Here is a 14,364-nt window from a genome sequence, read left to right on the forward strand (position 1 = left end):
CGAAATTACGCTCAGAATCCTCTGCTATTATAATAAAATGCTTCACCAGTGCACACTATTGTACCCCTTGAAATATCAGGTCCAATTTATCGGGCCGTTTTCGAGAAAAAGTCATTTTAAATCTATTACTTCTACCTTTCACTAACCTGGCTTCCCTTTATTTACAAAATAAAGAGAAGACTTATAAATCTAGGCTGATTTAAGCTGAACCATCTTATCAGATAGGTTCAAGATCCAAATAAATGAAGCAATACCAACTTTTACGATAAACATAAATATTTTAGTAAAGAATTCACTTTCCTTTGATATGTCAAGAAAAATTTTAGAGTGTCATTAGTTAAATATTACAATCAAACGATTATACAAAAAGTATTTCACGAATTTCTAATGTATTTAGACTCTAATGTTCAATTTCTTGCTTGGTCATGTCTAGTAATCCCAACTTCTTAAATCTTTTTTACGTAAAACCTTTCTTATATCTACAAAAAAAATTATTTCTTTTCTACTTAGATTTTACACTAAATTCATTATACCTTGTTAATACCAAGTAAAAGCCTAATAAAAAAACCCTTAAAACAAGCTAAAAATTTTTCATTATAAAATCTTAAGTAATATTGCGGTATTTATGTTGAAACTATAGGGCTGTACAAAATCGAGAAAAACATTGCCGTGCGGTAATATAGGGTCAACAAAATCGCGCCTCGGCGGCTCCGCCGCCTTGGCACTATTAAGTGCGCATTATATTTAATATGTCCTTCTTTTTTTCCTTTTTTCTTCTTCTTTTCCTTTCCTTCTTCCTCTCCTTCCTCTTCTTTCCTTCTCCTTCTCTTTTTACAACAACGTCGAAGATCTTCGAATTTGATTGTTGGAAAAGCATCTATTTCAGATAAAGGATGCCTTTCTCACAGTCAACATACGAGGGTCCTGGCTGAAACGTTCTCAAAAAGCCTGAGATAGTAATTCTCTGATCACTCATAGCTGGGCAGGTAGTCATTGCTGACAATACCTGTCTTTATGCATGCACGCTTTCATGTATATGGGTTTACACTATCAATTCGCAAAGTTGTTCCGAATTCTTCCAAAATGGAAGGACCCGAAACAACTTTGCTTGTTAACGATACAGACGCATTACTTTGCATTGATACTGTGCTGAGTTGTGTAGAAAGTTTGATTAGAGTTGTTTTGTTCTGGTATCTCTCATCTTCTGATGAGAGAAATCAAAGCAACACAACTCTAATGAGTTTGTTTTCACTCATTTGTATGTAGGTTTTTAGTTCGATTGGAGCTGCTTCATAATGAGATCTCTCATCAATTGATGAGGGAGATCATAACAAAGCAGCTCTAATGTATATGCTCGTATTAACCGGGTTGTAATGCGTTGTAACGTCAGCTTGTAGTTCGTTTGGGGCCACTTCACATTGAGATGAGAAGAAATGATTAAAGGACTCTGAAAGGCTTTAGCCGTTGATGTTGTAATCGCATTACTTGGAACTAGCTGGATGCTAAGCTGTGTAGAATGTTCGATTAGAGCTGTTTTGATATGATTTTTCTCATCATAAGATTGGAGGAATCATAGCAAAACAACTCTAATGGGTTTACCATCATCTACTTGTATGTAGATGTTTGGGAAATTGTCTTGTTAATCGATTTTCGAGATGACTTTCAAATGCTATAATCAAATGACAAACAAGTCTAAGATTTCTCGACAATACATCAAATCATGATGTTTGTAAGTGCGATGAGATTAGAGTTTTTGAAGGAATGACAAGAGAAGTAGGGAAGCTCGGCATTCGCCGAGCAAATTAAAAATTAACGTATGGATTAAATTTTAAGAGGAATTCAATTTTAATTAAAAAAAAAAAAAAAAAAAAAGGTATTGGGGCTTCCAGGCACTACGTGCCCTCTAGCCCCGAAGATGTTTAGTATAAAACCGCTTTTTAACTTCACTTAAAATGCCACGTAAGCTACGTAAGAATATACGTAAGAGGAAGAGAGCATTGAAACATCCAATAGTAAGACTGACACCACAACAACAGTTGCAACAACAAATGCTGAATGACCCCACTATGTTGCAACAAATGTCAAGCAATCCTATGCTTTTAAACCGAGTTGTTGGTGCACAGAGTGGAGGTTTAAGAGCGGCACTTTTAGCGAAAATGGCAGGCTATGGTGGAGCTGCAGACGGAACAGCCTATAACCCTCAAAGTCAAATGAATTTGAGTTCACTCAAAAATCAAATAACAGATGTCAAAAAGTCAAACATAGACATACAGAAGCAAATAAGTGAAAACGAAAAGAAACTAGAATATGACAGACACACAAAGAAACTCAATGAGTTAAACGTAGAGAAAAAGAAGAAAGAAGAACAACTGAAAGAACTAAGTACAGAGGAATATGCGAAAAAAGTGTCAGAAAAAGCAGCAGAAGTAGCAAAAATGGAACAAGATGTCATAAATTTGAAAAACCATACTACTCAATATAAAATACTGAAAGATGAAGAGATAAAACAAAAAGCCCTGAAGACATATATGGATAGCGATGAGTATAAAAAAGAAGTTGAAGCAAATGTAAAGGCAGAAAAACTTTTACAGTTGCAAAACCAAACCGTACAGTATGAAAACTTAGCACAAGAAAGTAAAAATAACGACGCGGCTATGCAAAAGGCAATGAAAAGCGCAGAATATATAAAAGCTAACAATGACTGGTTAGATGCCCAAGCCAACGCTAAAGCAGCCCAACTCATAGGGTCAATAAGGACAAAAATACAAGCGGATGAAGATAGTTCAAATGAAGCTTTAACAAATGCTGACTTTAAGAACGCTTTCGAAGCTCTTCATAGTAAGGTGAAACAAGTGAACGACTTCTCATCTGGAAAGAAACTGAAGTCTGAAGGTTTCGACAAAGAGTTAAAAGAAGTAGCACAAAATATGACGAAAATAACAGATGCAGCAACGAGACAGGCAGTTCAAAGTGCCTATGACGCCGTTAGAGCAACTGTTGTGAAAAGTCAAGAAAAAGAGTTACAACAGACCAAAACAGACCTAGTAAATGCTTTCTTAAGAACGAAAAGTCAGGTAGGACATTACGCTGCAGATGGAACATATGTGCCAGCTGGTGGAACTTATATACCACCAAACCCTCCAAGAGAAGCACCTGCACCAGGACTACCTAGAACATTTACATCGTCACATGGACACAGACACAGGCATGCACCAAAACCAACACAACAACCAACACAACAACCAACACAACAACCAACACAACAACCAGCACAACAACCACCTCCACAACCAGCACAAAACCAACACAACAACCAGCACAGCAACCAACAGTTCAAAACCCTGCACAACAACAACCACAAACAGAGCAAGGACATAAAAGAAGTAGAGAACAAGGAAACCAAGAATTCTTAAAAATGCTTAAAGAAGAGTGTGGTTTCCCAGATACTGTTGACTTTAGTGACAGATATAAGAGAAGCTATTGGAAAGTTCAAGGATGGAAATACTGACCCGAACCTATTTAGCTTTATGGCTCAGCACCAAAACGGATATAATCTCAAACCTGGAAAATACAAGCTCGCTAAGGGATATGATTTAATAGCATATCATCCAAATGACATGGATGAATTTACTCCGAGATATTTGATGTCAGAGCTAAATGACAATTCAACTTTCGTCATGAAACGCGTAAAAAATAGAGACGGAACGAAAGAACAAAAGCTTATGAATGCGGATGACGTAGATAGGGAAATTGTTGAAAACGGTCTCGGAATATATGAAATGCCAGCAGATGAGGTACAAGAAACTCCACAGGAAGAACTAGTTCAGATACAACCAGACATGGAAGAATAGTTCAGCAACAACAGCTAGAAGAGCCTGAAGGAAACGAACAAGTCACTCCTTTGGAAACTAACTTCACAGAACTAGATGAAGATTTGGAACAGCCGAAAAATCTTGACCCTCAACAAGAGTATGCGGAGAATAGGAATATTTCCAAGAGTCTAAAAAAAATTCGGCTGACATAGTAGAAGAATATCGAAAAATGTTTGCCGACATACAAAAGACTCCAACACCAGATGAAAATATTCGGCATAGAATGGAAGCACTGAAAGAAAATGTACACAAATACAACAACCCTTTTTACTTACGAGCATTAACGTTCAATCTTTGGATGAACTCGGTGAAAATAAAAGGTTAAATTTCAAGAAAACATATAGAAATGAAACATTGTTTAAAGTTCATTCAGAACCTAGCCAAGATGGAAACAAACCTACTTTTGTTTCTGCAGACGATGGAACTACAATGAGATGGGGTCATAAAGCTAATCCGGATAGGTGGTTCATAAACTTACAACCACAATTCCAAGAAGTTGTAGACGCAATGGAAGTGAATGGTGAACCAGATATAGCTGGTATTTTAAGCGCGGCTTTAATGCCATTGAAAGATATGAAACATGCAGATATTTTGGACCAGTATGAAATGAACATGGCTGATGGAAATATAACACCTGACGTTCTAGAACATTTATCTCAAAGAACTACACAGAACCATAGAGATGGTATATTTGGTGAAGAGTTTAGAAAGAAAGTTAGGGAGGGAGAAGGAAGAGAACCTATTGTACATGACCTTGCAAACGAAAGTTTACAAAATGTCATAAAAACTTACTTTGCAGACAATGAACCGAGAAGGGATGAATATTTAAGAAAACTCAAATGGACAGTACCAAATGAAATGTTAGTATTGAAAAACATGTTCCTTGACAAAATAAAACCAACTACAGAAATAAACGACGCAAGACTGAAAGATTGGGTAAAAGCTTTCCCATTCACAAAAGATATAGTTGGTAACATGGAAAGAAAACCAGAATGGCTACAAAAACATATATTTGGAAACGAGCATATTCCATATGGACAGGCACTGTTTGAAGAGCTTGAACCGGAAACTCAGGACAGAGTCATGCAAACAATACGCGAAGACTCAAATACAGACTATGACAAACTCTTTCTAGGATATAGGTTACCTGAGATGGGCGACCAGAGCCAAAAGGCAAAAAGGACATGGGAAATTTGCAACATACTAGATGAACATAATGCAAAGATGCAACAACTTGAAGCAGAGGGCAATGAAGGAAAAAGAAGAGTTAAAAACTCAGTCAGGAAGAAAGTAAAGCTTGGTCCACGTGGGTTCTATTATGACATATAAATCCAACTATTCTATATTTTTACTCATATGAAATGTACGCCGCTCAGAATATAACGCCAACAGTTTTGGATGCCATGAATGGAAATGTTTCCGAATGGTATAACGAATGCGACAATGCCATTAGAAGGTCAGAAATAGTTCCTGGAACTTACGAATATACAACTGCTGTTTCTTATGGAAACGTAGGTGAGTTTGGAGAAGGTTCTTCAACAACAGTAGATATTGCTTGCGACAGGTTTCATATAATTTCTATTGACAACTCTTTCTTATACGTGGAACAAGACATTGAAATAAAACCTTCTGCCAAGTTGTCTGACAAGAAAGGTTGCAATGGAATTTTCTATGTCGGATACCAATATGCTCCAGAAGTTTTCATGGGATATAAGATATATTCTAACTCTGACTTAGTTCAAACAGTAACATGGGCAAACTATGAATGGTTCGCTTTGAGAAACTCAGTACAACCACAAGCTAGAGAACAAACAGACCAGTATGCAATATTGAGAAAATAAGAAGACTTGACCCTAACGTTCCAGGAGTTTATGTTAACCTTTCTGGACAAACTGCAGCAGCAGTAACCAAAGTAAAACTGAAACTTAGAGTTCCTTTGTCATCTTTCCTCATCTTCAGGTTTTTAAGATACTTGCCAAACTGGGCAGGAAAAATTTCTATTGAACTTACTCCAAGCAAAAATAACTTAGTCATTGCACCAACACAAGACCCATTCACTCTTACAGACGTAACGGGAACAAATAAAACGTCATTCGCCGAATTTTGCAAAGACAAAGTTGACTTAGACTTTGGTTTCTCAAACCTCAACACTGAAGTAAACTATTATTTCAATGCTGCTGGAACTGCTTGGGACCCAGTTAAGTTCACATGCGAAAAATTTGAATGCAAGAAGATAGAAAGCAGACTTGCAGTCTATATGTTGGACCCCAGATATTTCAAATGCTTTAGCTGCCAAATATATATGCAGTTCCACTTATGTTCCCTATCACCAAATATCGTCAAAGACTTTGCAGGTGAAGTTGGAAACCAAAGTGCTGACCCAGGTGCAAGAACAGATATTGCTTTAACAACTGCAATGAAACATGCAGATACTCTGTTTGTACTGTTCAGACGAACTATAAATGACTATTCTTGCTTCTACAACCCTGGTATTAAATATCATATAAACATAAGATGGCAAATACTATCCAAGAGAAGAATATTCTACAGTTGAGGATATGAGGTCATACAACTTGACATTAGATGCTATGAACTTTAACAACAACTTCACAACAACCATTAACCCTGAAATGCAAAGTTCTATTATGCCATATGTGAAAGTATGGACTCATACAGGAGCTCAAAAAACTCAATATACAAATGGAGACCGTTCAAACTTTTGGCTTGGCATTCCATTTGCTGACTCAGAAGACTTTATGGTGGTATTTCAACTGTTGTACAGTTCAAATACAATATACTGGTGACAGAGACGGTCCAGATGAATTGAAAGCAAAGAAGTTACAAAAACCAATAGCACTTTTCACGGAAGATGCTCTTTTGAAGATTCGTTCGATGAAACCTGCTGGGGCTCCTCAGATTGGTATAACGACAGCTTCCATCGAGCAGATTTTGGCAGCAGGTCAGTAAGTTGTTCTGAACTGACTTCTCTCCGTCAAATATTGACAGTACGCCAGTTTTGACATAGTATTGTATTATAAACTTACCTTTAGAAATATCGGTCAGTTTTGAAGTTATATTTTTGTCTGCTTCAAGAACTTTCACCATTTCAGTTATACCAACTTTCTTTGCTTTATGAAAACATTTTGGTTCAGCAAAGACTGCTATTCTATAACATTTTCCATTGTTTGTATAAAGAACTATTCTATCAATGAACTTGTATTGTTTGTGAGTATAAACTTTGTTTTGCTTCAATTCGAAGAGATACTCAAATACGTCCATCTTTTTTCTAAAGTAAAATGTCATTTCCGAAAAAATAGAACGTAAGTGTTTCAAAAGGTTTAATGCGGTGCAGATGTGAAGTTTAATTCACCAACTCAAACAAACAGTCAAAGTGTTATTGTCAATGTCAAAGAAAGAGATGTTGAAATGGGGAAACCATACGAAGACCAAGATGGTATAACAATTGTTCCTGTAAAAAGAACAACCAACATACCCTGAAGTTAGCAGAGACTTAAGTTCTGTTGCAGATATTCGAAACGACTACCAACAACTTAAAACAAACTTAAAACTCAGAGAAGATTGTCAAGCTTTGGTATAATGTTAAACTTGGTTGAGCACAACCCTGTAAAAGTGAACTCATATGTCATCGCACCTCATGAAATTTTGAAAGAACTAATTGAAACTTTTGACAGAGGCAGACGATATAAACATCAAAGAAATAGAACCCGACATTAGTTGCTGTGGTGTTTCATATAATGTCATTGACAAGATATACGTTATGAAAGGAGGTGAAACGTTGAACTTAAAGTATAGTTTCCCAGACGTCATAAAAATATTTGACGACCACAACATTTCATTAAAATTTATTTGCTAAGTAAATGGCAGAAGACATAGTGGTTTATACTATTACGACTAAAAACCCTGAGTCATATAATTCTATAAAACAAACTTACAAAGTCCTCAGGACGATATTGTAAACTAACCTTAAACACAATGACGACTAAAGCCTGTTTGCTCTTTTGACACCAGAAGATTTTATTGTTGTGAATGGTAAAAAATACTCCTTTGAAGATACTTACTCAGATATACCACCAACAGGTTTTGTTGACTTATTTAATACTTTACGTACGAGTGTAACATGTGCTGCAACTAGAGCAGGTTTCAATTATGTTTGGATGTCCGACTGAGTTTACTATAAACAATATGAGCTATAATACAAAACTTATTTCTGGTTTTACTACCAACAGTTTCCTATAACAGGAAAAGGTGTCATACAAGGAATGTCTATTCCAATTGACTTTAAGTACACCTATTTTATATATTGTTTCAAACTTAGGTTCAAAGTGTTATTCGAATGTCGACAGAAACTATTAGACCAAAAGATACTTATGCGTATAAACAATACTTTCTCTGCTGGTTTGCCTATTGTTTCATTCGAATGCAGAATTTTCAACTTAGTGAACTCAAACACATTGGCAAGTATAACGTTGACATTAGTTGACGCAAACTTTGTTCCTGTAAAACTTTATGTCCTATGTATTTGTCAATGACGGCAGAAAGTTTCGAATTGGAAGATGCAACCGGTGAAAGTATTGTATTACAAGAACAACTTCAACAACAAATAGCTCAAGAACAACAATGCAACAAATGGAACAACAAAGTCAAGAATAAAAATAATATTTTTTTTATTTTTATAAAAATGTACAGAATAGATGTTTCAGATTTTTATGACTTCCAAGCATTCAGAAATATGTGTCCATTTAGAGACTATAACAAAGCAGTCGAGAATTTGAAACGTTTAGTCATTTATGTTGACTCTGCCCCAGAATGTTATGTCATGAAAGAATGGGATGTTGTCTTTAACAAACCAAGAGCAACAATAGTTTCAGAACAAGAATGTAGACAGAAACTTAAGAAAATAAAAGTCGTACAAGTTGGAATGAAGATGTTAGATGCTTGGGATATCTTATTGTCAAAACTTGAAGATTTTTCAGTTCGAGGTATAAAGTTCTATACACCTTCTCCAAACTTCTATTCTATCTTCACTGGATATAAATACGAACAAGTAGAATGGAAGAAAATATTATAGAAGCTTGGTTAGACCATGTCAAAGAAATTATATGCAATGGAAACGAAAAGGTTTATGAGTATATCTTATGTTGGTTTGCAAACATCTTACAACATCCAAGTGCTAAAAATGAAACTGCTCTCATTATAATTGGAAAACAAGGAACTGGTAAGAATACTTTCTTTACAGATATTTTGTGCAAACTGTTAGAAGGTTATTCGAATCCGAATATGACAAACTTAGAAAACATCTGCGGTAAATTTAACTCCTCAATAGAGAATATGAAACTTATAGTATGTAACGAACTTCAAAGTATAGATACAACAAAAGTTTTGAACTCAGATGCTTTGAAGAGTCTTATAACAGACAAAGTTGGAGTTGTTGAAAGAAAGTATAAAGACCAAAGAGTTTGTGAGAATGTTGCAAACTTCATTATGGTTTCAAACAATGCTGTTCCGATGAAGTTAGAAAGTTCTGACAGAAGATATGTAGTTGTCAGAACGTCAGATTCTCATATGCAAGATACAGAATATTTTGACGACTTAGCAGAAACTTTGACATCTGACTTTTACAACCACTTGTTCTCATATTTTATGACATTAGATATTTCAAAGTTCAATCCAAGACAAATTCCACATACCGAAGAAAGACAAACATTGTTAGAAGCAAACAAGAGTGTATATGAACTGTTCATAGATGAAACTGACTTTGAGTGTTTAGATGAAAGGTCATTGTACGATTCGTATAAACAGTATTGTCAAGAGTATGGTTATATGGCAGCGTCTAAACGTACGTTCTTGGCAAATGTCAAAAATCTTTTAGATGTTCAGAACGGCGTATATACAAAGAAAAATTTTTATGAGTAAATTTAAAAAAAAATATTTTTTTATCCGATAGAAAAGATGGCAAAATTCATCTCAGTAAACAAGTACATGTCAGGACTTAAAGAAGAACTAGACCCATTCACATATTTGAATGTTTACTTCTACCATTTTGAAAAGTCTTCATTCAGCAAAGTTTGGAACATCGAACCAGTTAAGTTTGCTATTGTGACTAAAAATGGTGCGAAATTTGAAGACTTAGACATAGAAGGTTTGTTAGCAGTCAAAGAAAATTTTGACAGAAGGTTCTCAAACCTTAAAGAAGGCAAAGCATACAAACTTGTTATACCTTATGAACCAAAGAAAGCAGACGACTATGAATATTATGAGTCTAAAGTTGTAGAAGTTCAAGGTAAATTGGGTAAAAAGATTTTAGAGTCTAAGCCAGTGTTTACTCCTAAAGAGGAAGAGAACATTGACATTGACCCAGAAATGTTCTAAAAATAAAATTTTATTTTTACATGTCAAATTTCTTTTTCTCTGGTTCAGGTTCTTTCTTCTCTTCTTCTACTTTCTTTTCTTTCTTTTCTCTCTTCTTCTTCTTCTCTGGTGGAGTTATGTCAAATTTGGCGCAACCATATTTATGTAAAAGTTCTTTGTCCTTTAATAGCTCTTCTATTCTGTTTTCTATTTCATCTTCAAGAACAGCGCATGTGTCTTCTTTGCATTCTAAGAACTTTTGTTGGACTTCATCTTTCCAAGAGGCGTCATCTCTGTCAACAAGTCTGTCATTGACAAACTTAAAGACTTCTCTGCCTAATGTTTTATGGTTCTTGTCATATTCCCAGAAACAGAACTTTAGAACAAATTCACCTTTCTTGTTTACACTATGTAAGATTTTATGGTCTACAGATGTTTTGCTGTCGAAAAGCTTGTCTCGAATATAGATAGCGAAATCACTAGACATTTTCTAAAAGATAAAATTTTTAATTTTTCTAAAAATATGTTAGAAAAAAAGTTTGCTGACATTGACAAGAAATTTGAGAATGTTTTAAACAAGAACAAGAGGAAGTTAGAAAATGCTCAGATAAAGCCTATACATGACAAGTTCTTATTTGCTCAGAATGGTATAACAGGTCTAATTGCACCACCTGGGTCGGGTAAGACTTTCACTTATCTTAAAATGGCTGCACAACAACAAGAACTAGATGAGAAGAACCCATTCTATGAGTTAGTTGTCATTTGTAGTACTTCTGGTCAATTTGACCAAACCGTCAATTCGTTCAAAGATATTATAAAGAAGTCTAAGTTAGTATGTATAAAAGACTCTGAGTTGTTAGATTGGATAAAGAAGTACCAAAGAAGAGTTTTGAAGTATAATGCTATAAATGAGTATATAAATTCGAAGTTTAAAGACCCAAATGAGGAAATGCAGAGAATATTAGAGAAGAAACACTTCAGAAACAAACAGAAAGAGATAGAATACATTTCGAAGAAATTGCAATCTTACGATTGGAAAACGTACCCTCATAGATGTCTTCTTATCTTAGATGACTTTGCTTCTCATCCTTTGTTAAAGAACAGAGAACAAGATATGTGTCGAATTCTTAAGAAGCTCAGACACTTTAACATCTCAGTCGTAATATGTGTACAGACAGCAAAGAGTTTAAGTAAGGATGTAAAGAGAATACTTACTGACATTATACTTTTCCCCGGATTGTCCGAAGACGATTTCATGGAACTTATGAAAGAGTCCATGGCAGGTAAGTTTGACAGACATGAACTATGGGAGAAGTACAAAGTCATACAAGACCCTCATACTTCTTTCAGAATTCATATCTACGCAAACAAAGTTCAAATTGTAAAAAGTCAAGCTTGAAAAATAAAGAGTGCATCTACCCTACTTGTTTGAAGTTGTCAAAATACTCTGTTATTTTTCACGATTTTCATAGAGTTTTGGCGACTGGGGTTTCTTACCTACTCGCTGTTCTTCACGATTTTCATACGGAATCTCTTCTCTCGGTTTTTCCGAGGGAAGCAAGCATATGAGGAAATTCATGAATTTTGTTGCTGAATTCAATAAAAATATATTTTAGGTGAAGAGGTGAGATTTCACCTCTTTTTTCACCTGTTTTTTCACCTCAGTTATTTTATAAGCGTTTCACATGGTAAACGTTATTTTTTAAATTTTGTGAAAACTCAACGGTTTGACACAAGCCCTAAAAATTATTTTACTCAGAATTTTGTTGCTGAATTCAATAAAAATATATTTTAGGTGAAGAGGTGAGATTTCACCTCTTTTTTCACCTCTTTTTTCACCTGTTATTTTATAAGCGTTTTACATGAATTGTATGATGTATATTTGAAATCCTAAACAATTTCGTAGCTTCTATTTCTTCTGTCAGTATGTCAAAAGTTTTAACAATGCCGAAGGTTTCTTTATACTTCTTCTTGACGTCAGATAGAAGGAAATCTTCTGCTGTTGGATAGTTTTTATTAAGAAATGTCAACATATCCATTTTATCTTCTGCTGGCTTTTCTGCTTCTTTCTTTAAGTCTGCATAGTCGTTTCGCATTCTTTCTATCTCTTTGACTGAGTAGTTATATTTCCTCATTGCTGCTTTACATTTTGAACATTGCGGGTTCATTTTTGCGTTATATTCTGAAACCTTACCTGCTAAAACAACTAAGGCGTCAATTGCTCTCTTCATCTCGAACATAGCGGGTCTTATTTGTTCGTTCCATACCTTACCCCTACTATCTTTATCTCTTATTTCCCAAACACATTTTGCAACTAATGAAACAAAGTTGTCGTAGGTCTTAAATTCTTCGGATTTGTAAAGGTCAGAGATGTTCTTATATAACATGTCGCAATCTTTGTCCATAACTTTATGGTTGCAATGAAAACCAAGGAATTCATAATTTACCTTTCGTATGAACTTCTTTATTTCTACTGAGTCAGTAACTTTAACTTCTATTTCGTCAAATTCGGGAATAGTGAGTTTTTGTTGTTGTATTTCAGGAAGTTTAGGTAAATGGTCAATAATGTCCTGCATTTCATAAAGATACTGTTCATTTGTTTCATCTTTCGCACTACAGTCTAAATTACTTGTTAACAATTCCTGCTTTATCTTCTGGATTTTTGTTTCGAAAGTATATGAAGAAGGAATGAAGTTTTTCATCTCTACCAACATAGATGTTGGATTCATAACTAACGAGTTTGGTGCTGTAGTTGTTTGAACTGTTGTTGTGCCGATTGTTGAAATCATATCTTTTATACAAAATAAAAAAAATAAAAAAATAAAGTTAGTTTTATTTTTTATTTCGGGAAAATTCATGAGGTGAAAAAACAGGTGAAAAAAGAGGTGAAATCTCACCTCTTCACCTAAACATTATTTTTGGGTCATTTACGCTCATTACGATGAAGTTTCGACAAAACATTTACGCTCATTACGAAGAAGTTTTGACAAAACATTTACGATGAAATCATGAAAATTCATGAGGTGAAAAAACAGGTGAAAAAAGAGGTGAAATCTCACCTCTTCACCTAAACATTATTTTTGGTGTAAATTTCAATAAAAATAAATGGTTCATTTACTCACAATATTTTTGTACAAAACAACCCCAAACTTTTAACTTCTTTTCTGCAGCTTCAAATGCTATCTTAGCGAGTTCATATTCTCTAAATTCTCTCTTTAAATCTTCTTGTTCCCATTGGTCTAGTTCGTATGGCGAGTCTCTATAACCAGAACATATCTCACGTTCATGTTCTATTTGTTTTTCATGCATTTTTCTAACTTCTTGTTCGAACAAAGGTTTAGCATTCTCTACTGTATCTTCGAATTCTTCTTCATCTAACTTCTCATGAACTTTCTTGTCTATGGAGTCCATAATTTTTCCAACTGCTATGCAATATTTTGGTGAAGCCCACATTGCTATATAGTTTACAAGTCTTGGGTCTACATACATTCCTCTAACCTGTTTGATTTCATCCGGAATTCCTGCATGAATTTTGTATAAAAAGCAACCCGCTGTTTTCCGCGGGTTGGTATATTCTTCACAAAATGCCTTAAAATACTCTTCCCAGGACTTATTTTCCAACAACCTTCTAAAGTCTTTCCTAAACTGCTGACACATCTTTGTTGCATTTATATAACCATCCTTGTCTCTACGTAAGACTTCAATACCGTTGTAAGTGCCTTTTGTGAATGTTTCGCCATTAGATTTGTTCGTGAACGTTTTTGCTTCGACTGTCATTTTCTGTTCTTACAATAAAAATAAAAAATATTTTTTTAAAAAAACCAACTTTATTTTTTATGTTTTTTTGTGAAAGTTTCGACAAAGCATATACCTTCATGTTTGACAAAACATATACGAAGAAGAAGTTTCGACAAAACATATACGAAGAAGTTTATTTCCTGTGTTGTTGTCAAAATGTCATGTTGTCACACTTTTTCAAAAAGATGTTAGTTGACCGAGTGACCGAGTGACCGAGTGACCTGGTCGCCTAAAATATATTTTTTTCTGTCTTAAGGAAATTCATGAAAATTCAACGGGTGAATTTTGTATAAAAAGCAACCCGCTGTTTTCCGCGGGTTGGTAT

General features: G+C 34.8%; 7 protein-coding genes and 1 pseudogene across 8 annotated transcripts, besides 4 other annotated features; 5 read left to right on the forward strand and 3 right to left on the reverse strand.

Moving 5' to 3' along the window:
- Positions 1 to 686: 686 nt before the first annotated feature.
- Positions 687 to 833: a mobile genetic element.
- A 332-nt stretch (positions 834 to 1,165) lies between these two features.
- Positions 1,166 to 1,425: a mobile genetic element.
- A 330-nt stretch (positions 1,426 to 1,755) lies between these two features.
- Positions 1,756 to 1,829: a mobile genetic element.
- Positions 1,830 to 1,952: 123 nt separating this feature from the next.
- On the forward strand, positions 1,953 to 2,407 carry TVAGG3_0235230 (protein of unknown function, DUF4106 family; the record flags this gene model as incomplete). The annotated part of the gene is made up of 1 exon (XM_051227477.1): positions 1,953 to 2,407. A coding segment is annotated over one exon (455 nt), but the record flags the coding sequence as incomplete, so codon positions are not given.
- Positions 2,408 to 4,379: 1,972 nt separating this feature from the next.
- TVAGG3_0235240 (protein of unknown function, DUF4106 family) lies at positions 4,380 to 5,201 on the forward strand (the record flags this gene model as incomplete). The annotated part of the gene is made up of 1 exon (XM_051227478.1): positions 4,380 to 5,201. One exon carries the CDS (start codon positions 4,380 to 4,382, stop codon positions 5,199 to 5,201), a length of 822 nt encoding a protein of 273 aa, XP_051112464.1.
- A 2-nt stretch (positions 5,202 to 5,203) lies between these two features.
- Positions 5,204 to 14,364: part of a mobile genetic element that runs on past the window's edge.
- TVAGG3_0235260 lies at positions 8,572 to 9,806 on the forward strand (annotated as a pseudogene). Its single transcript has one exon. A coding segment is annotated over exon 1 (1,235 nt).
- Positions 9,843 to 10,262, forward strand: TVAGG3_0235270 (uncharacterized protein; the record flags this gene model as incomplete). The annotated part of the gene is made up of 1 exon (XM_051227479.1): positions 9,843 to 10,262. The coding sequence occupies one exon, from the start codon at positions 9,843 to 9,845 to the stop codon at positions 10,260 to 10,262; it is 420 nt and encodes a 139-aa protein (XP_051112465.1).
- On the reverse strand, positions 10,384 to 10,728 carry TVAGG3_0235280 (uncharacterized protein; the record flags this gene model as incomplete). The annotated part of the gene is made up of 1 exon (XM_001316070.2): positions 10,384 to 10,728. A coding segment is annotated over one exon (345 nt), but the record flags the coding sequence as incomplete, so codon positions are not given.
- Positions 10,765 to 11,640, forward strand: TVAGG3_0235290 (protein of unknown function, DUF4106 family; the record flags this gene model as incomplete). Its single annotated transcript, XM_001316069.1, has 1 exon — positions 10,765 to 11,640. The coding sequence occupies one exon, from the start codon at positions 10,765 to 10,767 to the stop codon at positions 11,638 to 11,640; it is 876 nt and encodes a 291-aa protein (XP_001316104.1).
- Positions 12,089 to 13,030, reverse strand: TVAGG3_0235300 (organellar and viral DNA polymerase type B; the record flags this gene model as incomplete). Its single annotated transcript, XM_001316068.1, has 1 exon — positions 12,089 to 13,030. The coding sequence occupies one exon, from the start codon at positions 13,028 to 13,030 to the stop codon at positions 12,089 to 12,091; it is 942 nt and encodes a 313-aa protein (XP_001316103.1).
- On the reverse strand, positions 13,356 to 14,018 carry TVAGG3_0235310 (uncharacterized protein; the record flags this gene model as incomplete). Its single annotated transcript, XM_051227480.1, has 1 exon — positions 13,356 to 14,018. One exon carries the CDS (start codon positions 14,016 to 14,018, stop codon positions 13,356 to 13,358), a length of 663 nt encoding a protein of 220 aa, XP_051112466.1.

The sequence above is a fragment of the Trichomonas vaginalis genome, chromosome IV, assembly GCF_026262505.1.
Source record: "Trichomonas vaginalis G3 chromosome IV, whole genome shotgun sequence".
NCBI lineage: Eukaryota > Parabasalia > Trichomonadida > Trichomonadidae > Trichomonas > Trichomonas vaginalis.